This window comes from Sminthopsis crassicaudata, chromosome 3 (assembly GCF_048593235.1).
Source record: "Sminthopsis crassicaudata isolate SCR6 chromosome 3, ASM4859323v1, whole genome shotgun sequence".
In the NCBI taxonomy this organism is placed as follows: domain Eukaryota; kingdom Metazoa; phylum Chordata; class Mammalia; order Dasyuromorphia; family Dasyuridae; genus Sminthopsis; species Sminthopsis crassicaudata.
In genome coordinates this window covers 459,105,697-459,129,959 of record NC_133619.1, presented here as the reverse complement: position 1 = coordinate 459,129,959, position 24,263 = coordinate 459,105,697, and the positions used below count along the sequence as shown (strand labels likewise).

Sequence of the window (24,263 nt, the reverse complement as noted above, 5' to 3'; positions counted from 1 at the left end):
ACCAAGTGGTATAGCATCTAACTTTCTAAAGGAAAAGTTAAGAGAACTGCAAGAAGAAATAGACAGTAAAACTATAATAGTGGGAGATCTCAACCTTGCACTCTCAGATTTAGACAAATCAAACCACAAAACAAACAAGAAAGAAATTAAAAAAGTAAATAGAACATTAGAAAAACTAGGTATGATAGACCTTTGGAGAAAACTGAATGGCAATAGGAAGGAATATACTTTCTTCTCAGCAGTTCATGGATCCTATACAAAAATTGACCATATATTAGGACATAAAGATCTCAAAATTAAATGTAGGAAGGCAGAAATAATAAATGCCTTCTTCTCAGATCACAATGCAATAAAAGCTACATTCAGTAAAAAGTTAGGGGTAAATAGACCAAAAAGTAATTGGAAACTGAATAATCTCATCTTAAAGAATGACTGGGTGAAAGAGCAAATTATAGAAACAATTAACAATTTCACCCAAGATAATGATAATGATGAGACATCATATCAAAATCTTTGGGATGCAGCTAAAGCAGTAATAAGGGGAAATTTTATATCTTTAGAGGCTTATTTGAAGAAAATTGAGAAAGAGAAGATTAACGAATTGGGCTTACAACTTAAAAGGCTAGAAAAAGACCAAATTATAAACCCCCAACCAAAAATTAAACTCGAAATACAAAAATTAAAAGGAGAAATCAATAAAATTGAAAGTAAAAAAACTATTGAATTAATAAATAAAACCAAGAGTTGGTTTTATGAAAAAGCCAATAAAATAGATAAACCTTTGGTAAATTTGATCAAAAAAAAGAAAGAGGAAAATCAAATTGATAGTCTTACAAATGAAAAGGGGGATCTTTCCACCAATGAAGAGGAAATTAGAGAAATAATAAGGAGTTACTTTGCCCAACTTTATGCCAATAAATTTGATAACTTAAGTGAAATGGATGACTTTCTCCAAAAATATAGGCTCCCTAGATTAACAGAGGAGGAGATAAATTGCTTAAATAGTCCCATTTCAGAAAAAGAAATAGAACAAGCTATTAATCAACTCCCCAGGAAAAAATCCCCAGGGCCAGATGGATTCACATGTGAATTCTACCAAACATTTAAAGAACAATTAGCCCCAATGTTATATAAATTATTTGAAAAAATAGGGGATGAAGGAGTCCTACCAAACTCCTTTTATGACACAGACATGGTACTGATACCTAAACCTGGTAGATCGAAAACTGAGAAAGAAAATTATAGACCAATCTCCTTAATGAATATTGATGCTAAAATCTTAAATAAGATATTAGCAAAAAGACTTCAGAAAATCATCTCCAAGATAATACACTATGATCAAGTAGGATTTATTCCAGGAATGCAGGGCTGGTTTAATATTAGGAAAACTATTAATATAATTGACCATATTAATAATCAAATTAATAAGAACCATATGATCATCTCAATAGATGCAGAAAAAGCATTTGACAAAATCCAACATCCATTCCTACTAAAAACTCTTGAGAGTATAGGAATAAATGGATTATTCCTTAGAATAATCAGGAGTATATATTTAAGACCGTCAGTAAGCATAATATGCAATAGAAATAAACTGCAACCTTTCCCAGTAAGATCAGGAGTGAAACAAGGTTGCCCACTATCACCATTACTATTCAATATAGTACTAGAAACGCTAGCCTCGGCAATAAGAGCCGAGAAAGAGATTCAAGGAATTAGAGTAGGAAATGAGGAAATCAAACTATCACTTTTTGCAGATGACATGATGGTATACTTAGAGAACCCCAAAGACTCTGCTAAAAAGCTACTAGAAATAATTCAAAATTTCAGCAAAGTGGCAGGATACAAAATAAATCCACATAAATCCTCGGCATTTTTATATATCACTAACAAAATGCAACAGCAAGAGATACAAAGAGAAATTCCATTCCAAACAAATGTTGAGAGTATAAAATATTTGGGAATCCATCTACCAAAGAAAAGTCAGGAATTATATGAGAAAAATTACAAAACACTTGCCACAAAAATAAAATCAGATTTAAATAATTGGAAAGACATTCAGTGCTCTTGGATAGGCCGAGCGAATATAATAAAGATGACAATACTCCCCAAACTAATCTATTTATTTAGTGCTATACCAATCAGACTCCCAAGAAACTATTTTAATGACCTAGAAAAAATAACAACAAAATTCATATGGAAGAATAAAAGGTCAAGAATTGCAAGGGAACCAATGAAAAAAAACTCAGAGGAAGGTGGTCTAAGTGTACCTGATCTAAAGCTATATTATATAGCAGCAGTCACCAAAACCATTTGGTATTGGCTACGAAATAGACCGGTAGATCAGTGGAACAGATTAGATACAAAGGACAAAAAAGGGTACATCTATAGCAATCTAATCTTTGACAAACCCAAAGATCCCAACATTAGGGATAAAAATTCATTATTCGGAAAAAACTGTTGGGAAAACTGGAAATTAGTATGGCAGAAATTAGATATGGATCCACACTTAACACCATATACCAAGATAAGATCAAAATGGGTCCATGATTTAGGCATAAAGAGGGAGATAATAAATAGATTAGAGGAACAGAGGATAATCTACCTCTCAGACTTGTGGAGGAGGAAGGAATTTATGACCAGAGGAGAACTAGAGATCATTATTGATCATAAAATAGAAGATTTTGATTACATCAAACTAAAAAGTTTCTGTACAAATAATACTAATGCAAACAAGATTAGAAGGGAAGTAACAAATTGGGAAAATATTTTTAAAAACAAAGGTTCTGACAAAGGTCTCATTTCCAAAATATATAGAGAACTGACCCAAATTTATAAGAAACCGAACCATTCTCCAATTGATAAATGGTCAAAGGATATGAACAGACAATTCTCAGAGGAAGAAATTGAAACTATATCCACTCACATGAAAGAGTGTTCCAAATCACTACTGATCAGAGAAATGCAAATTAAGACCACTCTGAGATACCACTACACACCTGTCAGATTGGCTAAGATGACAGGAACAAATAATGACAAATGTTGGAGGGGATGTGGGGAAACTGGGACACTAATACATTGCGGGTGGAGTTGTGAAAGAATCCAGCCATTCTGGAGAGCAATCTGGAATTATGCCCAAAAAGTTATCAAACTGTGCATACCCTTTGACCCAGCAGCGCTACTACTGGGATTATATCCCAAAGAAATACTAAAGAGCGGAAAGAGACATATATGTGCCAAAATGTTTGTGGCAGCTCTTTTTGTTGTAGCTAGAAACTGGAGGATGAATGGATGTCCATCAGTTGGAGAATGGTTGGGTAAATTGTGGTATATGAAGGTTATGGAATATTATTGCTCAGTAAGAAATGACCAGCAGGAGGAATACAGAGAGGCCTGGAGAGACTTAAATCAACTGATGCTGAGTGAAATGAGCAGAACCAGAAGATCACTGTACACTTCAACAACAATACTGTATGAGGATGTATTCTGATGGAAGTGGAAATCTTCAACATAAAGAAGATCCAACTCACTTCCAGTTGATCAATGATGGACAGAGGTAGCTGTACCCAGAGAAGAAACACTGGGAGGGGAATGAAAATTGTTAGCACTAATATCTGTCTGCCCAGGTTGCATGTACCTTCGGATTCTAATGTTTATTGTGCAAAAAGAAAGTGATATTCGCACACATGTATTGTACCTAGACTATATTGTAACACATGTAAAATGTATGGTATTGCCTGTCGTCGGGGGGAGGGAATAGAGGGAGGGGGGGTAAACTGGAAAAATGAATACAAGGGATAATATTATAAAATATATATATATATATATATATAATAATAAAAAAAAAGAGAAAAAAAAAAGAAAATAAAGAACAAACAACAATAACAGCAATAAGTAAACTGGTCATCTGGACTAGAGGTTAAACATCACGTTCAATCTATCTATTATTCTTAACATATTTGATAAACTCCAACTAATGTTTATAGAAAGAATGACTAGATGAATGATGTAGGCATCTGGATATATACTTGATATGACTAAGTATCCTCAATAGTTACTCCTTTTAAATACTGACAAAGTAAGTCACTTATAGGTCCCCCCAATTTTGTTGCTTCTGAAATCTTTTGTCTGAAATCTTAACAAACAAATGTTAACTTCACTCAGATACATGACAGTATCCTATTCAAACAATTTAAAATAGGGGAGAAAAATGGGGTTAGGGATGAAAGATGGAATTTATATTAAAATATGGCTCCATAGCCAGTCAAAATTGGGAACTGAAAGCAGTCTTTTCCATAATTTATACCAATGTAATAATGCTTCTCAAAAAAGAAAAGAAATAGAATGTTTTCAATTATAAGAAATCACATTCAAAGTTAACAGAATTAGTTCTGGATCTTTGAGATCGAGTCCAACAACTTCAATTTATAAATGAGGAAGAAAAATTAAATGGCTTGATTAAGTCCTCACAGTCCAAAAGGCAGAGAAGTAATTCAAATCTTTCTCCTCTGACTCCAAATCCTATGTCTCCCTTCCTACCACACTATCTCTCCAATGTCTGATTACATTAGTCTGACAAATTGAATAATAAACTGTCCCTTAAATTCCTGGCAACCACCATTGTGTAATAAAGGAATGAACTCCACTGTGAATTAGTGAGAGCAACATCACTACAGCAGAGGCTGATCAACAACTTTCAGAGAGAATGAAGAGATTCGTGCATTAAATAATGCCCTTGGCCAGGTCACTGCTCAGATTCTATGCAATTCAGAGATTCTGAGAATTGGTATGTTCCTTTTGCAGAATTGGCACTTTCCCCCAATTAGAAGAGAATCATAGAGGTGAAAGGAACTTCCAGAAATTATCTTGTCCATCCTTTGCAGTCAATGAAAATCAAATTTGGATTCTAGGAAATAAGTAACTATACCTAAGAAGGGAAATTTCACAATCTTTCAAAATACCCTTTTCAGTGCTAACTAACCCTTTTCCTTAGAAGCTACTGACTAGTTAAGAATAAAACACATACCAAGCACAAAGCTAGGTGAGGAGCTGACAGGGCTAAATATCAATAAATATCCATTGATGGACTGATCTGGGTTAAAAGAGGTGCAAAGGAAAATCAACTTATGTCAAAGTCTAAATTAGTTCCTACTCAGATTAGCAATGAGAACGTTTTAACCACTTAACATTTAAATCAAAGTGTTCGCAGCTTGACACTGTCAACATTTCTGACATGTGGCATGCCCTGACATGAAACCCACCTTTTTTTTCTTTAATCTGTCAGGTTTTAACAGTGTATCGTTGGCACTGCTCCATGATTCACGTGAGTCCCCCTATTAAATAATCTGCTAAAATGGAATAAGGAGAACCTGAGCAGCTACCAGAGGACTGAGACTTGGGAAAATAGTTTCCCTGTGGGCCTTTCCCCACAGCATTATTTTGGGCTCCTTCTTGTGATGTCTTACACTCTGTAGACTGTCCACCCATCTATAACCATCTTTCAGTGTTATTGTGATGGCACCAAAAATCATGAATGAGAAGCTGGTGTGTGAAGCACAGCATATGCTGGCAACAGCTGTCTTTTATTACACATTATCTAATATGAGAAATCCAGGCTTAGCAATTTGGCAGGGCTGCAAGGCACACATTCAACTGTGCATGAAGCCTGGTCAGATCTTAACCCCTTAGTAGTTCCTAAGATACAGTCTCCAAGTTCAATTTTATTCACAATTATCTTCCTGTAACCCAGTGACTTTTTTTTTTTGCCTAAAAAAAAATAAAAATAAGGCATTTATTAAGCACCTGCCATATACCAAGAATTATGCTAACCTTGGTAATGATGCAGCTCATTGTGGCCTTCTTTCCTGAATCCAAATACCTTTGCTACAAGCTCACAACTTGGCATATAACAAGCACTTAATAAAGGCTTGTTAATAGACAGACTGGCAAAAAAGTATATGGAATCTACCTCATACTGAACATGTTAAAAAAAAAAAAAAAAGTGCCTGGAACTACAAAGGAGGTTAGGCCTCTTTCCAGCATCTACTTCTGCTGCCCAATAACAAGAGATTGTTGCTTCCTGTAGCTAACTCTGCACATTCATTTCAAGAAACTGTTTGGGGCCATTATTCACAGGTGTGTATTTAATTCCAAAATGAAAAGTTGGAGTTATATTCTCTACTATCTTTACCACTCTTCCTTAGCCCAACACACACAAATACACACACACACACACACACACACCTCTCCTCCCCCTTGCTCATCTTCACTAGCATTCACACATTCATGATTTTTTCTTTCAATGTACTTTAAAACCTGGAGCAAGAGTTTAAACTTGAAACCTAGCCAAAGGCAAAAATACCCTACAAAAATAGTACAGCAGAACTGATTTTTTTTTCCTAATTGGCAATCAAAAGGAGAACTTGGGCAAAGTATTTCATAAGAATGTCTAATCTAGTCTCAACTATTTTAGTTTTAGCAAAATTAGGTGCATAAGCTCAGGCTTGCCATGGCACTCAATGAAAAGGGTTATTTCTCTTTTTTGGAAAGGAATTAACTTGGGGTTTCTCCTCAAATTGTTAAGCATTTATGTGTTTTTTGAATATACAGAACAAATGCTATGAGACAGTTGGATAGAGTGCCTGGCCTGAAGTGAGGAAGTCCTAAGTTCAAATTCAGACTCAGACACTTAGTAGTTATATGACTCTGGGCAAGATAGTTAAAGATGTTTGTCTCATCTGTTAAATGACCTAGAGAAAAAAATAGCAACCCCCTGTAGTGTCTTTGCCAAGAAAACCCCATAAGGCCATAGAGTCAGACATAATTGAAAATAATTCAAACACGAAGAATACATGCTATAGATTATATGTGCCACTGCCTTATAATAAAAGCAGGAAAAAAAAAGACAGAAAATATACCATAAAAGAATGAACATAGTGCTTACTATCCTGGAGGCAGTCTATAAGTAGAAAACAGTGACAGCATCCCTACACTCATGCTCTCAGAACCTTTCTTGGGAAGCCCCTTTTATAATGATTGCCTGTGTAAAGAAAGTATAACCAAAAATTATCAGAGTATCTATTAGCCACAAAATACCCTTGAGGTAAAATAGGAAAGGGCAGTTTATAGCTTGAAATACTGTGACTTCTAGTTTAATTGCTAGTACTAGTGACTCATGGGATCATAAAATTCAGACCTGGAAAGAACCTTAGAGATTGAGTAGTCCAACTTCATCTCATTTTACTGAGAAAGAAACTGAGGTCCTGAGAGGAAAATTAATGTTTTAAGTGACAATGCTGGGAAGAGGGATATTGTTTGTGCTTCAATCTCAAAGAGAACCAATGGCACCAGAAAAGTGACATCTCAACTTGTAAGAGAATTGGATCTAACTGAGGCAGAGATGAACAAAGTCATCAAACTAGCTAATTCCTCCAGAGTCCGCCAAGTCCAGTGGCAAGACATAGGTCAGGATGACTGATGATAGGCCCAGATGCTTGTGCAAAAGAATAATCTGGGGGAAAATCCTCATAGTTTCCAGGGAGGAAGGATAGATGAGATTCAAACCCAGATCCTCTGATTCCAAATCCAGAGTTTTAGGGGGATGCTCAGTGAATACTGATTCAAGACTAGGATTTTTACACACCATGACCCTCTGGGAACTATCACATTTTTGAAAACTACCCCTTTCCTTCCATCTCTTAAAAACATCTTCCAAAGAAAGGACTGAAGTGCTTTCCAAAACTATTTGGGAGTAGGAGTAAAATACCAACTGTACAGACCATGGTGTCTGTCTGACACCTCCTACAACCACAGGTATCCTTGTATATACACATATACACACATACACACATATGATATCTATTTTTAAAGAATTATAAAGACAAACATCCAAAGGATTCAGAAGATTTTTCTTTAAAAAAGAAAGAAAGAAAACTGTGGGCTGGCCAGCTACAGTTTTACAGAAACGGAAGCCAATACTAACAAGAAGTATGAATTGCTGATGTCAGACATCAAAAAATGTTGAAAATAACAAAGTGGGCAGAGAAACACCTGTCTTTTTGGTAGCCAACCAGGGATAATACTGCCTGCTAATCAGAGCTCCTGCCAAACTAGGGACCGGCCTCTAGTAACAAGCTGGAGAAACATGAATATTAGTATATGCTTTATGTGGGTTTTTTTTTGGTCAAATGAATTCCTTGAGAGATTTTGACATATTTACAGATCTTAATTTCCATGCCCTATGTCTTTCAAGGATGAAGAAGTACCATAGAAACAGGGTTATTCTCAGCACTTCCCATCAGAAACTAAAAACCATTTCTTCCAGAAAGACATATTGGGGGTACGAGCTTAACTGTTGAGAGGATTATATTTTAGATGAGAATGAGAGAAGGAGAAACGTAAGTAGAGACACAATGGGATGAAGGAATGAGGATGAATGTGTACATATGGGTGTCCATATTGGTGTTAGTATTGTAAATACATGTATGCATATTCTGTGCACAAAAATAAAAATGGTGTCATAGATAAGAGAGCTGGCCAGGAAGCCAAAAGTCTGTGGCTTCATGATCCTGGGCAAGTTATTTAACTTCTCATTCTCTTGAACAACTTCCTAATTTTATGTAGTGCTAAGAAAATGATGGTCAGCATTGCTGAGGAAGTCCCCACCCTATAATGATGAAATGTCATATTAATAAGAACTAGCTAAAGAAAATACGGGGAAGAATGTGCCAGCTTGATGGAGGAAAAAAAAATGAAAGAGGAAAAAATTTGGAAGAGCTACCATCGCTAATATTAAAGTCACAAGAAAGGATGAGGTCTATTTCCCAAGTATAAAATGATGCTCTAACCAGCTGCTCTAAATTATACATTATGGATAAGAAAGCAACTCTATAATTGGTACAACTAGGGTATGGCAATCAAAGTCTTGTCCTAGAGCAAAGATATCAAACATAGTCCCACTTGTCTTCCAATAGATTAAAATGTAATTGGGAAACAGTAACAAAATAAATAAAAATACAATAAAATTTAATGTTAATATATGTTTTTTCTAAATCAATATGTGGCCAGCTGGAATCTTTATACATAGTTTAATGGCCATATCTATTTGAGTTTGACCCCATTATCCTAGGGTACCAAAAATCAGAGAACACTGGCATTCATTCAGCAACATAGAAGTACATGAACTGTTTAGCAAGAATAACTCATTAAAATATGAACTATCATATGGCATGCTTCTTCTGCAGCAGTAGCCTTGGTGTATGCCTGAGATGCAGTGTATGGGGGCCATTGTCATAAGATCTCTTTCTCTTTCTTCTGCTATTCACCCCCCAGCCCTGGACACATACACACACAGGTTTAAAGTGCCAGGGTTCTTCCCAATACAGGTCTTGTATCCCAGAATCTCCAAGCAAACCACTACCCTCAAATGAATTTGTCTTAAAGAATTGATTTGAAAATAGATTTCATGCATCTTGACCTTGGTGACATAATTGTTAGTTACAACTCTGCTCTATATCTAATACTTTTGAAATCTGCATTAATTATATGGGTTATCATTATATCTCATTCTACAGTAAAAAAAAATTGTTTTGTCAAATGCATATGTTGGTTGTTGATTACAATTGTCATAACATCAAACCCATTAAAGAAAAAAAATCCTTTTCTGAATTGAGAAAAATTATTTCTCAAAACTATAGCAAATTATACTTTCTTCTTAAGTATTCCTAAGCAAACAATGAATAAGATAAAGTGGTCCACAAAGTTTGAATCTGTCATGTACTTTGATATTCATTAAAACTTTACAAAAAAAAAACAGAACATTTAAGAAGATACAATTACTAATATACAATTGAGTAATGATACTTTTTATCATGAAATGTTTCTGAGTATATTCTACTTTAAAAGATTCTATCCTGAATGATTTTGTTTTGGATGTTAGTGGGATTGTACTTTGCCAATTTATTAACTAAGTATTTGTTCAAGGTAGAACGCTTTGGTACACTCTGGGTGAGATGCAAAGCTGTTATAAACCAGTGGGTCTCCCTTCATAGTCTACAATCTAGTAGTAGGGTAAACACATACAGAAAGAAGTATTATACATGATGAGTATCTAAAAGAGGTATAAACAAAACTCTACATGAAGTTAGGGTATGGGGGAAGGGAAGAAGGAGGGAAAAGATTATCAATTATAACTGGTAATAATGGAACCAGCAAAGGAATTATGATTAGTTTATTTTCTAATCTATTTAACAATAACTTTTTTTAATAGTATGAAAGATGCAGAATGAGGCAAAAAAAGTTCTGAAGAGGTTAGGCTGAATGTTTTCTGAAGCACCATCTCATTCCAGAAGAAATATATAACCCAGAATCTAGTATAAAAGTTGAATTGTATTATTAGCTGTAAAAGTTCAGTGAACGCTCCAGAAACCAGACCCTAATATGATTAAGATCTTAAAGTGCTTCTTAGCATGGTACAGATGGGATGGAAGAGGAACAAGAGGGAGACAGAAACACACAGAGACACACTCACACACACGCGCAGTAGCAGCTCACACAGGCTGTCAGGGGTTGCAGAGAAAGAGCTACATGATCCCATGAGCTTAAGAATCTCAGTTCATCCTGAGCATTTCTCCAATAAAGAACAGAAATACTGTGTCACACGTGGCTTTATGTTTCGCTAGAATCCTAGGGTACCCAGTTTTCCATTCGCACCCAATGCTTCTGCCTATCTCACCACTCTCCCTTCCAAGCTCTGACTGAGCATCTAAGCTCATGCTTTAGGAGCCCAGATGCTGACTGAGGAATCCACTGCCTGGTGATTGAAAGTTCCCCAAAGTACAAAATGGTCATCGTACCTGCTTTCGTCCCCGGGGCAAAGTGGCCACTGTGTCTGCCAGCATTTGGATCCTTTTATTATCCACTTGTGGGCTACCTGTGGGTGTAGAGTACAAGCTATAAGCTGGGCCTGTGCAGTAGTCCACCAAATTGTTGTTCTGCTGGATAAGCCTTTGGAAAGACATTGTGCATAAAGGTCACTCCAGCTTGCACATTGCTTAGCCTTGCTGGCCAGGGAGAACTAAAAGTATAACCTTCTTGACAAGCAATCAAAAGTAGCAAAGCGGAAAGAGTCCCATGTGACTTCTGTGGTTGGAGGTGCTTGTTACACAAATCCCTTTTTGCAGATCACTCACATTTCTCAGTGCCTTTTTTTCAAGCCCATAGGAGAGCTGAGAGGTAGTTTTTGCAATTAAAGAAAATCAGCTTATTTTTTTTTTTCCATTCTTGGCAACGGCCAGAACTCTTATGCTTTCATGTGCTATGACAGTTTGTGTTCAAAATACCATCTGCTTTTTTTTTTTTTTTTGGTGGGGGTGGGGAAACCGTTCCCAAGTTTAATTTGTTAAATGCTATCATATTTTTTCTCATCCCATTCCCCAGACCCCTCCCCACCCCAAGCACACACACATATACACATGTATTTTATATTAGAGACCCCATGCAAAAGTCAAGATATGTGGTCATGAAGCTCCTGAGATTATCAGTGGTAATTGTAGGTATTAGTTAAATGTTCTCTCTCTCTCTCTCTCTCTCTCTCTCTCTCTCTCTCTCTCTCTCTCTCTCTCTCTCTCTCTCTCTCTCTCTGTCTCTCTCTCTCTCTGTCTCTCTCTCTCTCTCTTTCTCTTTCTCTCTCTCTCTGTGTCTCTCTCTCTGTCTCTGTCTCTCTCTCTCTGTCATATATATATATATATATATGTATGTATGTATGTATCTCAATCTCTGTCTCTATGTCATTGTCTGTGTCACTTTCTCAGTCTGTGTGTTTCTCTCTCCCCTCATTCCCTTTTTCTCTCACCTCATACTAACTCTAGTATATCTATGCTCATCAAAGACATATTACACCTTTCACTTAGACTATAACAATTCATCAGTGTTTTTGTTATACTTCTCTTTTATATGAACAAAAATATTCATCTTTGTGCAGGGCAGTGATCTAGAAAGGCCCAATTTAGGAGCAGGCTCAACTCCTATCAGCATACTTTTCTATTCCCCAGAGTCAACAGGTGTCCAGGACCCAGGACCTTGGCAGTAGTCAAATGAGATGACAAGAGAGTCAATTGGTTTAGAAATAGAATGACAGAAGAACCAATCCAGGAAAAAGAACTTGATAACATGAGGGGTTTTGTTGTTGTTGTTTTTAATTCTTAGAGAATATCAATTTGCTTGATGACAGAGAGAAGTTAAGAAGGTCTTCAACAGATGGTTTAATAGTCACCTGTTGTGGTTGTAATATGAAATTAGATAAATATGTAAAATGCTTTCCAAACATAAAGAGAGGAAAAAATATGAGTTATTCCCATTTTAGGAACTTACTGACAAGCATGGGTTGAAATACATGACCTCTAAAGTTCTTTCTAATACTGAAATTCATTGATTCAATTATGTGATTAAATAAAATAAAATCAAACAGGGAGGAGTCTCCATTAGTAGAAAAACAATTAGAACAGGGGTCAAGAGAAAACTGTGTTCTTGTAGCATCTATTACTAACTATGGAGCCTTGGACAAATGATGTAAACTCTCTGGGCCTCAATTTTCTCATCTGTAACATGGGGAAATTTGAGCTGGAAAATGATTACAATTCCTTTCAAAACTAAACTTCAACAAATCTTGGTGTATATTTATGTATGTATGTTTTTATAGTTATAAAGTAGACCAAAAAAGAATCTCAAGGTCACCTTGAAGAATTCAAATAGTATTAATATTTTTTTTAAACTGAGATTGAGCTCCAAATTCAATTGCAACATAGTCTTAACAGATCTTACCAAATAAAAATGGTAAAAATTTTAGTTGGCCTTCTTTCAAAATAAGTGTGCCATGTCAGCTACAAGAGAACACTTTTACAATATATTCCATGTGTAGGAGGTGCCCTTCAGGTGCCCCCATCCCAACCATTTTGCTCAAGTTTCTATAGTTAGCATGAGTGGCAGTCTCACCAAGAACAGTGACATGACTTATACTATAAGTCCCCAAACTATAACAAATACTCAAATTCAAGTCTTGATAGCACCACTTAAAGTTGATAATATGAATCATAGTTTTTGGACTGGAAGCTACACAGAAGCTATCTAGTCCTAATTTCTCATTTTACAGATGAGATTTCTCATTTACAATGAAACCAAGGTGTAAGGATATTAATGACTTGTTCTGAGGCAAGTAGTACAGACAGTGAGCATCAGAAACTTCATTTGAATGTAGTTATTCTGAATCCAGAGTTCATCCAATACAATTACAGATGAGGAGACTAAAACCTAGCAAGGTTAACCCACTTACCCACACCACAGTCACATAGTAAATAGCAAAGCCAGGATTTAAATCCACTTTAGAATTCTCTGACATTTAGTCCGACATGCTTTCCTCTGTAACACAGGACTTCATTCATGGGTGTTTGTCCTATGCCCAATACTAGTCTTATAAATGAAGTCCTGCTGTTGCAAATCTTTTCTTCAAAATTCTGGTCCTAACAGATATAAAGTCCTAAACTTTTCCAGTTAGGAAAAGAAATAGTATTCCATTAGCCCAAAAAGAAACTAATTTGTAGAAATTTTCTTAAGTTTCAAGCCAAAATCAATCCGAAATGATAGCTATCTTGGCTCCATTATGTGGCTACACAATAAAATGCTGATTTTAGTGGTCAGAATAGATATTCACCTATATACAACACCAAGACAAGGCACTTGTAGACATCAGACAAGGCTTGAAAATTGTCCCCAAGCCTATGTTACTATCCACCTGTGGCCTTAGGCTTTTTCAGTAATACAGTCAACTGAGGTTATCACAAAATAAATAGCTATATAGCTTGGAGAGTAGAATGTTCCTGTATTAAAGATATCCAAGTTTACTTTTTTTGCTTTGCTTTGTTACATATACACTGATTTATCAGCTAGATGGCACAGTGGATAGGGCACCAGGCCTAGAGTCGGACTAGAATTCAAATATATCTTCAGATACTTACTAGCTATGTGACCCTGGGCAAGTCAACTCAATTTCCTTATCTGTAAAATGGACTAGAGAAGGAATTGGCAAACTACTTCAATATCTTTACCCCGAAAAAAAAATCCCAGATGAGGTCACAAAAAGTTGGACATGACTGAAATGATTAAACACATACTTATTAAAAGTAATGTTAAAAAGTGTTCCTTGATTCACCCTTCCTCCCTCCACCTCCACTTCTTCTTTACCCCTCCCTATGCGTTGTTCTCGATGAGATTGCCTACATCTACTCCTCTGCCTACACTACATGGTATTATAGGAAGAATGCCAGGGAAAGAACTTTTGATCTCTACTAGGGAGTCTGAAATTCCACCAATGGAAATTAAAGTCAAGCCTCTGCTTACTAAAATGTTAAGACACCTGGAAGGAGTTTTAAGTCATTGTCTGCTTGTTGAGAACCTCAGAAGAAAAACAATTTTACCAGGAATTTTTGGTAAAGAATACTAAGTTCGGGGCATCAGCAATTTACTAGAAAATTTACTAGAACTAGTAAGTATGTACCACCTACTTAATTAGGAGTGGAAGGTGACACTGAAGGCTAAAATGGACAAAAAATATGAAAAAGGAGAAGTGGGGGTAGTGTCCTAAAGATAAACTTAACTGACATCACTGTTTGCAAAGAGCTGTCTCTTAATATTACTTACAAAACCATGCAAAAGGAAATGACTTCAAGGAGAATGTTCATTGTAAAGTCTTATGCCTAAGATTACCAGCTTCCTAGTGGTATCTTAAACAACTGAATGAATAGGAATATGACACATAGAACAGCTTCTGGAGGGGATGTTGACAAAGAATCTTAAGAATCAACATGTAAAAGTTTAGGATTACACTTAATAATTATTTTTTTTCCTTTCATAGAAAAAGAAATGAGATGAGGGTGAAAAGCCAAAAACATTAAACATTCGTCTATGTTTCAATGCAATCTTCTTGTGAAGTTAATTGTGTTTGTTTAATTAAGGGTTTAGCATGTCACCTGCACATAAAAATATTTAATAAGCAGGGATTCCTTAGGTAAAATAAAAGGTTAGCAAAACTGAAATATGCAGTACTTGCATAATGCAAATCTGTTTGTTTAAATAGGGGTTTTTAATCAAGACAGCTTTAAAAAAAAAAAAAAACAGCTTGAGTAAAACAAATATAAACAGAGATCTGATTCAGAAATTTCTTTAATTTTATGTAACCATTGTGACCATTAACCAGATACTATTCTCACTGATCTTAAGCTATGACATATATATTTAAAAAGGAAAGTGAATTTAACTTCAGCTCATACACACAATATATAAAATGAACCAATAGTAAAATATTATTGGTGAAAGCATAAAAAAGCACTACATTGGATTCTAAAGCATCTTAATTTGCTCAGGTCAAAAAAGTATGAGAAACCAATGTAGTCAGGGAAAACGGATAGAAATAAACCATCAAAGGGAGATTAAATTGCATATTCTCAGATCTTTTTTAAAAATTTATAACAAGTAGAAAATCTTTATTTGTCCACTTCATGAACTTCTAATTGATTGAAATAATTATTAACTCTTTTATTCTATTTACTTTTGTGCCTACATTGGTTTTTGAAAAGAATTCTCTGTGTGTATATATGTGGGTGTATGAGAGCAAAAGAGGAGAGAGACATCTATAAAAGTATTCATGTGTAGAGTAAGTAGGAGTAGTTTTTTTTTACTTTCGAGTCTATCAGTAAGGGTGTTAACCTCACAGATACAATGAGTTAGTGCACTTACCTGGGGATCTCTATAAATAAGGGCTCTTCAAGTACAATGAAGAGTTTCATATTGTAAATGAGACATATCCTATAGACATACCATATAGTACAGTGGATAATAGTAAATGGCCATGGTATTATACATTCTCAGAAGGAATCTCAAGGGTCACCTATTCCTGAATACATACTTGAACAGAAATCTCCTCTACAATATCACTCAACAAAGGATTATCTAACTTCTCCATAAAAACACCCCTTCTCTCAGAAAAGTTCATTCCATTTTTTGACAGTTCTAAGTGTTTAGCCATTAATTCTTGTGTGCAGCCTAAATCTGCCTCTAAGTAGCTCCTACCAGTTCCTTCTAGTTCTGCCCTCTAGATTAAGACAAAACAAGGCTAATTCTTCTTTCATGTGACAGGCCTTCAAATATTCAAAGATAAATTCTTACCACAATATGTGTGGCACATGTGCGCGCATGCACGCACACACACACACACACACACACACACACACACACACACACATATATATATATATATATATATATATAAACACACCATATTCTTATTTCCAGCCTAATCAATCTATTAATTAACCAAAAAGAATTACTTGAGCTCCTAATATGGCCTAAGTATTTATCTAGACTCTAGGAATACAAAGGATGGAAAAATCAATAATACTAGATGCATGGGTATTTTAAAAATATGTATAAAAGAATTTCTTGGTCATGGGATAAATAAGATGAAAGACTAAACATTTTCTTTGATCCTCCCAAACTCTCAAACCTTTCTAAAATAGAATTATGCAAAAAAAGATAAAAATCATTTCAGCTGAACCCACTGGGATCTAGACACTAAAAACCCCAACAAAGTAACAATATGAACAAAAAAGACTATTTTTCAACATACTCAACATATCACTCTCCCACCCATCATCATGCTCTTACTAGGTACTCAGCAGTTGATCCACAGGTTTGCAATCGAACTTTACCTTGTTTTTCATCCCTACAGAAAACCAAAAAGAAAAAAAAGCTTACTGACTGAAGAAAAGAGAAAATTGGAGAAGGACATATGTATAGCTCATTGGCCCTTCACTAAGTCTGAAGAACAGAACACAGTACCCAGGTAGGACCTGTTTTTATCCCATAAAAATCACTTAGGGAAGAGATTGAGGCTGGTGAAATGTGATTGCTCAGCATGGGAGAAGGCTGAGATAATTTTGAGTACTAACCCACTATGAAACTACCATCGAAAGGAAAGGAGTAGAAATACAACACTAAAGAATTATTAGGAAAAGGGGAAATTTGAATTTATCAAAGATCTCAAAAGAAAGAAAATAATTAAAGACTAAACATAAACAGATAAATGAGGAGTGAAAATATTAATATATTAATAACATAAAGGAAGATCAGCTAAAAAAGTCTGGATACCTTTGAATAAATAGTGCAAGACAAAGGAAAGTCAATTAAATCCCTGTGGATTTTTTAAGATCACATGGAACTACAGAAGGATGTTCATGAATGATTTAAAAAATAATTAGAAATTATGAAAGGATAATGTATGATAGATAAAATGTAAACAAAGAAAGTTCCAAAAGTATAGGGACTGGTCAGTATTATCTTTGCTCTCACCACAAATGTTGGTATGAAAAATCAATATAAGAAAGGACTACCTTTACATCTGTTTTATGCTATATTTTCAATTTATTAAATTTTGTCAACATAATAATACATGGTGCATTTATACATGACTATTGGCTTGTCATTCAAACCCTCAGTGCTTCCAGGTTACTAAAACTGTAAGTTCCAGTAAGTTGTTTAGAGACAGTGTTTGGCAGCTATAATATGTACATAGATTACATATATACTTGATCATTTGAGATGAAAATAAACACCAACAGTTGGAAGAATCCAAAAGAACCTTGGGAAGGAGGTGATGTCATTGATGAGAACTGATAAGGTTTCTGAGAGACAGAGTTGATGTGCAAGTACATTTTAAGCCTTGGGGGGAAGGAGATATAGCCTGTGTAAATATAGTGATTCTAAAGATGGATGCTTGAAGTATAAGAATCTTCATTATCCTCTTCAACTGGAATGTAGAGTATGAGATAAGAATTAATGTGAATTGAAGCTGGTGAGATAGGTTGGACTATGCCCCAAGGGATAATAAAATAGTTCAAGTCCTTTAATTCAGCAGTGTCATAGTATCCAAACAAGATCATAAAAGAGGGGAAAGGACTCATGCATGCAAAAGTATAGCAACTCTTTTTATAGTGACAAGGAACTGAAATTCAGTTCCTATCAGTTGGGGAATGGCTAAATTATGGTATATGAATTTAATGGAATATTATTCTATAAGAAATAATGAAAAGGATGATTTCATAAAAGCCTAGAAAGCCTTAAATGAACTAATGCTGAGTGAAGTGAGCAAAACCAGGAGAACATTGTAAGCAACAGCAAGATTTTGTGATAATCAACTATGATAAACTTAGCTCTTCTCAACAATGTGGTTGGTGAACCAAGACAATTCTAATAGAATTGGGATGGAAAATGCTACGTGCATCTAGAGAGAGAGATCTATGGAAACTGAATGTGGATTGAAGCATTGTATTTTCATTTTTTTTTTTCTTTTTCATGGTTCTTTCCCCTTTTGTCTTGATTTTTCTTTCTCAACACAAAAAGAATGGAAAAACATTTACCTTTTTTTTTTTTTTTTTTTTTTTTTTTTTTTGAGGCTGGGGGTTAAGTGACTTGCCCGGGTCACACAGCTAGTAAGTGTTAAGTGTATGAGATCAAATTTGAACTTGGGTCCTCCTGAATTCAGGGCTGGTGCTCTATCCAGTGCACCACCTAGCTGCCCCTGGAAATACATTTAAAAGTATTGTACATGTATGACATATATCAGATTTTTATTACTATCTTGCAGAGGGGAGAGGTAAAGGAGTAAGGAGAAAATTGGAACACAAAATGTTACAAAAATGAATGTTAAAATTATCTTTATGTGTACTTTAAAAAATAGAACATTAAGGAGAACAAAAGAAAAAAAAAAAAAAAAGCAAGGTATGTTAGAAGTAGATTGTTCAGGTCCCTAATTGCCAAATTGAAGAATTTGTAACTGATCAATAAAAAGCATTTTAAGTACTTAGAATGTATTGAACACTGCATGCCTGAGGGTGTAAAGAAAGGCAACCCTTCCCCCATCTCTTTCAGAGATTTTACATTCTAACTCTGGAAACAACATATAAGTAATTATGTACATTCAAGAGAGAAAGTAAATGGAAGAAAGGCACTAGCAGTGGGGACAACTTGGGAAAGGCCTTCTGGAGAAGGAGGATTTGAGCTGTCCCTAAAATATTTTTAGTAAGGGACTGCTATAGTCACACCTATATATCTTGAGATTTTATTTTGTCATTTATGTGGAAAACACACTAAAAGAAGGAGAGACTGGGGGGGAAAGATAATTCAATTAGGAAGTTATTACAGTTGTATATGTGAAAGGCAATAAGGGCTTATCTGTGATTGTCTTGTAAGTAGAGAGGTCACAGACTTTGGGGAAGGATATGAAAGGTGCAGTGGCATTCCAATCTGCAAACTTGTTATGATTGTATAAAAAGGTGGAGAGGAAAGAATCTAAAAGTACTTTGAGGTTACAAACCTGAGTGACTTGGGGGCAGTGGAACCCTCAAAAGAAATAGGGATATTTAGAGAAAGAGAGAATATAGCAACACAATTAATGTTTTAATTTGGATAAATTAAGCTTGAAGAATTGACAAGTCATCCACAGAAAGCTGTCCAGCATTCAATTGGTGATGCAGAATTAGAATTTTAGTGAGAGATATTAGGATACCTTGGTGGAACAATGGGTAAGACATCTTCTTGAATTCAAATCTGGCCTCAGATATTTATTAGCTGTGTGATTCTGGACAAGCCACTTAACCTTGTTTCCTTATTTATAAAATGAGCTGAAGAAGGAAATGGCAAAGCAGTTCAATATCTCTGCCAAGAAAACCCTCAATGGGGTCACAACTGAAATGCAAACATGACTGAAAAATCGCTAAACACATTAGCCTATGTATTGGATACTTGGGGAAAATGATATTAAGCTATGGAAGCAAGTGAGAGAACTGAAGAAGAAAGTGTGAAGATAGATGGCAGGTTTTGTGAGATTTGAAAGGGAAAACAAAAAAGGGAAGGGACAGAGGTTGGCCACTGATCCAAAGAGATGATAAGGAAATTGGAAGTAGTCAATTATTAACCGAATGGGATGATAACAGTTTTATAGTTTACTTGGCATCTGACACAATGTAGTATAAATAGTACTTATAAATAGTTGTTGAATTAATGAGCACAAGCGTTGGAGTTAAAAGACCTACCTGAAATCGTGTCTTTGCTACTTGTTCTTTATGTAAACTGGAAAAGTATTTTCTCTTTCTGAGCCTCACTTTCCTAAATCTCTAAAATGAAGAAGTTGAATTTCTAAGTCCAGCTTGGATGACTTCTAAAATCTATTCCAACTCTCAACCCTATGAATTCATGATTTCTAGGCCACTTCAGAATTTCACAAATTGAACATTCATAAAAACTCAAAGTAAACAATTCCTTTATGACATAAAGAGCTCAATTTTTACTTAACCTTATCATTGCTTAATATGCCTGACCATAAGTAAGTAATTTGTGTGTATTATATCAGAAATATGGGGGGAAAAAAACTTAACAACATAACTTCCTAGAAGACTAGCATTCTGTTTATGCCCTTAAAGATGGTACAATTTAGAATAAATCTAAAGAAACTGATATTTAAAGAATGGTCAAAGAAGAAAAAAACAAGGAATGGTTAATATTTCTAATTTTCTTTTATATAACAGAGTTGGAAATAGCTTAAATAGAAGTGGCTTTGTTTTATTGTTGTTATGTTATGTTATGTGTTCTTAATCAGTTGTTTAGTCCTATCTGATATTTCATGATCCCATGAACCATACTGTCAGTGGGGGTTTTCTTGGCAAAGATACTGGAATGCTTTGCCATTTTCCTCTCTAGTGGATTAAAATAAATATAGGTTAAGTGGCTTGCCCAGGACTACATAACTAGTAAGTATCTGAGGTTGGATTTGAACTCAGGTCTTTCTTACTCCAAGCCTAGCTCTTTATCCATTGAGTCAGTTAGCTAATAAATATAAAAGAAAATCAGGTAGATATGGTCAGAAATATGATTTTAAATTTACATCACAATCCTTCTATATCATACTATAAGTACATAGAACTTTCACATATATTATTATATTTGATTGCTACAATAACCCAATGAGTAGCCAGGGAAAATATCACAGCCCTCTTCTTACAGCCTTAGCAAATTAAGACTCATGACTTTGTATGACCTTCATCATAGTCTCTCACTTACAAATAAAGTATTGCATTAGATGCCTTCTGAAATCCCTTCTACCTCTAGCTCTTCAACCTTATGATGCTAATTCTATAACATGCCTAAAGTTATACTGCTGTTAAGCCAGAGCTTGGCATAGTGGATGCTTAATAATTGCTTTTTGACTAAGCCATATACCCCCGATTGCTTCTGACTCCAAAGTCAGTCAATGTTCTTTCCACTATATCTTAACATTGCTTAACAAATAGCACTAATCTAAGTTAAAGGACTTCAAAAAAATCATTGGTAGAAGATACCAGAAATCCTATTAAAGTGACATCCTTAAGATGAATTATATTGTCAATAGGCATTCACAATTTCATGGCATTATATGAAAACTAGTTTTATTATAAGAGAAATAAACATCCATGTGGAATCCAAAGAGTTCATAATTTATACAGAAGTTTCCCTTTTTATAACAACAGTACAACACGAGGAGAAAGAACCATAATCTCCACCTAAAGGAGCATGGCATGGAGAAGGGAGATTTGCAGTAAAGTTGGAAAAAGACTCAAAACCTTTCTTTCCCCTCCCCCGTTAAGTTGAGTAAAGTAATAGCAAAAGCTCCATTCTTTTCCTCTTGGGAACGGCTAGAATATGAAAAGCATATGTATGGCCTTTTTATCTACAAGGGTCTCAGCTGCGTGAGCTGTTTTATAGTCTAATAGAGACTGGTGTCTGTCTTAATTCCTAAGGACACCCAAGGAATACAGTTTAGGATGCAAGGAACAAATTATGCCTGTTGTAGCGGGAGGAGATCACTTCATCCTTGACACATTCAGGGCTTCCTGCATAGTCTGGATCCAGTTTTTCTAGAAAATACAGCAACTCAAGTTGCAAGGATTCATTTAACATTCCTTAGAAATATATAATGAATCATTCCCCCCTACCCCCACCTCCACCAATGATACTCTCTTGTACTATTACTTTTCTCCTTTTTTCTTTCTCTTCATTATCTCCTATTCATCTCTTCTGTACTTCATAAACTTTGGAAACTCATTATCCTGCAAAATGATACTAACTCTAAAACTCATTATCCTCTGCATATCCCAATGATGAGAGAGGGTGAAAAGTGGACAACAGGGAATTTTTGCAAATTCTTCATTTAAGGAGGGCTCCTTGACAGTGATATCTTCACTGGTTGCTCACTGAGTTGCTGTAGCAATAAAATATGTAGCAACAAAAGTATGTGAAAGCTTTATGTAATTATAGAGTGGTATATAAGGATAGTGATGTAATTATAAAATCCTGGAGTTGTCTCATCATTTCCCATCCTGGCATCAGCACTTCAGTTTCTTTTAATGCATTTTGTCTTCCTTCACTTGGTAGTGAATTCTTTGAGAGCTGGGACAGTTTTGCCTTTCTTTGTATCCCCAGCACTTAACCAGAGTTCCTGGTACATATTAAACATTTAGTATTTATTGACTATTAACTTATGTATCCAATGGATTCTGTTTATTCAAATAGATGCTTAGTACCTCAAGAACAGGATTCTTGGGGCAGCTAGATGGCAAAGTGAATAGAGCACTGGCCCTGAAGTCAGGACCATATGGATTCAAATCCATTCTCAAACACACTAGCTGTGTGACCTTGGGTAAGTCACTTAGCCTTAACTGCTTTGCCAAAAAAAAAAATCAATATAAATAGAACAGAGTTCTTATAGTTCTTGGTATACCCAAAGGTCTGCACAGTACTGTGCATGTAGTGGACCCACAAAAAACATGTGCTGATAAAAAACAATAAATCAAATGAGTTTTCTTATGAAGTTCACTGTTGTTTAGCTTTCTGTTACTATTTCCACTCTCATAAAATCAGAGGATTAGAGCTAGAAAAGATCTCAGAAGTCATCTAATCCAATCCTTTCATTTTAGAGATGTGAAAACTTGTCCAAAGTCATGTGGGAATAAAAAGCAGAACCAGGATAAGAACAGCAAATTATTTTGTTTTAACCAAGATAAGCACAAAGTGAAACAAACAAACATCCTTTGACTTTTAAAAAAATATTTGGTGATAGCATGTAATTTCAACACATTAAAAAGATAAAAAAAAAAACATAAGGAGAATGATGTGGACAATGATGTATCCTCAGCAATTTTCCTAATGACCAAAAGCATAACTATCAATTATGGTTCACAGAGCAACTAGAAGGAAAAGCATTCTGAAATCAATTAATAAATAAATGATAAAGAAAATAATTAGTTATCATTATTGTTAATAAGGTTAATAAAGAAAAAATCATTTGAGGGGTTTAGAGGCCTTGGGAGGAGCCTCAAACTTCATATAGAAAGGAAACACCTCAAGATTCATAGTGTGTGAAGAGAAACAAAGAAGTCCCAGAACACATAGGGACAGTAGGGAGGAAATGTATTCTCTCTTTGCACTCATATTAACATAATCTGCTTATTGCATTGTAGAAAGCAAGGGATATTACATATTTTTCCCTGAATACCTATAATCTGTTTAATCATTTCTAGGACAACTTTAAAATGTATTGCTTTTGAACTACCCAGAAGACATGGGTTCAAGAGGGATAAACTAAAAAACAAACAAACAAAAAGCTGCTTTAGGTAGTTTTTATTTTTGTTATTGCTATCGGATTGAATTATTTTAATACACAACTTTTTTACATTTGTACCCTAGAGTCTTTTATTCCTGTGACAAAATCAAATAAATAATCCATAAATGCCAAAATATTATCATTTATCATAATTCACTTTCCAACATGTTGCTTGCTTGCTTTCCACCAAAAGCTTGGCTCTTAAAACAGAATTGTAAAGTTGTCCTAGCAACCAGAAAACAAGAACTATTTAAGAGCTGGTGGATTTATATCACTATTTGATCTCCATTTCTTAAGTTTGGTCCATTCTATTTAGGATATGTTCTCTATTTCAGAGTTCAGAATGGAAGTTTCTTAAGAGTAAGGACTATGCCACAGGAACGTAAGACTAAAAGGTCACCTATTCCTTTCTTCCACAGCCATGCAGTCTTTGGAACATTTTCTCCTTTCCAGAGTACTAGTTAATTATTGACTTTGCTATCTTTGTTACCTCCTGCAGTAGATGAGTTGGAGATGGGGAGGA

At 35.1% G+C, this 24,263-nt stretch overlaps 1 protein-coding gene across 2 annotated transcripts in view; it reads right to left on the bottom strand.

Moving 5' to 3' along the window:
* Nucleotides 1-24,263, bottom strand: part of CYTIP (cytohesin 1 interacting protein) — a 79,584-nt gene that overhangs the window by 29,551 nt on the left and 25,770 nt on the right. Inside the window, exon 2 of one of the 2 annotated variants that reach the window (XM_074303411.1) lies at nucleotides 10,854-10,930. In XM_074303411.1, coding sequence (XP_074159512.1) covers nucleotides 10,854-10,898 — 45 coding nt within the window. In that variant the 5' untranslated portion in view covers nucleotides 10,899-10,930. Of the gene's footprint in view, nucleotides 1-10,853; nucleotides 11,086-24,263 lie in introns of those variants that run through there. The other variant, XM_074303409.1, reaches the window with a different exon arrangement.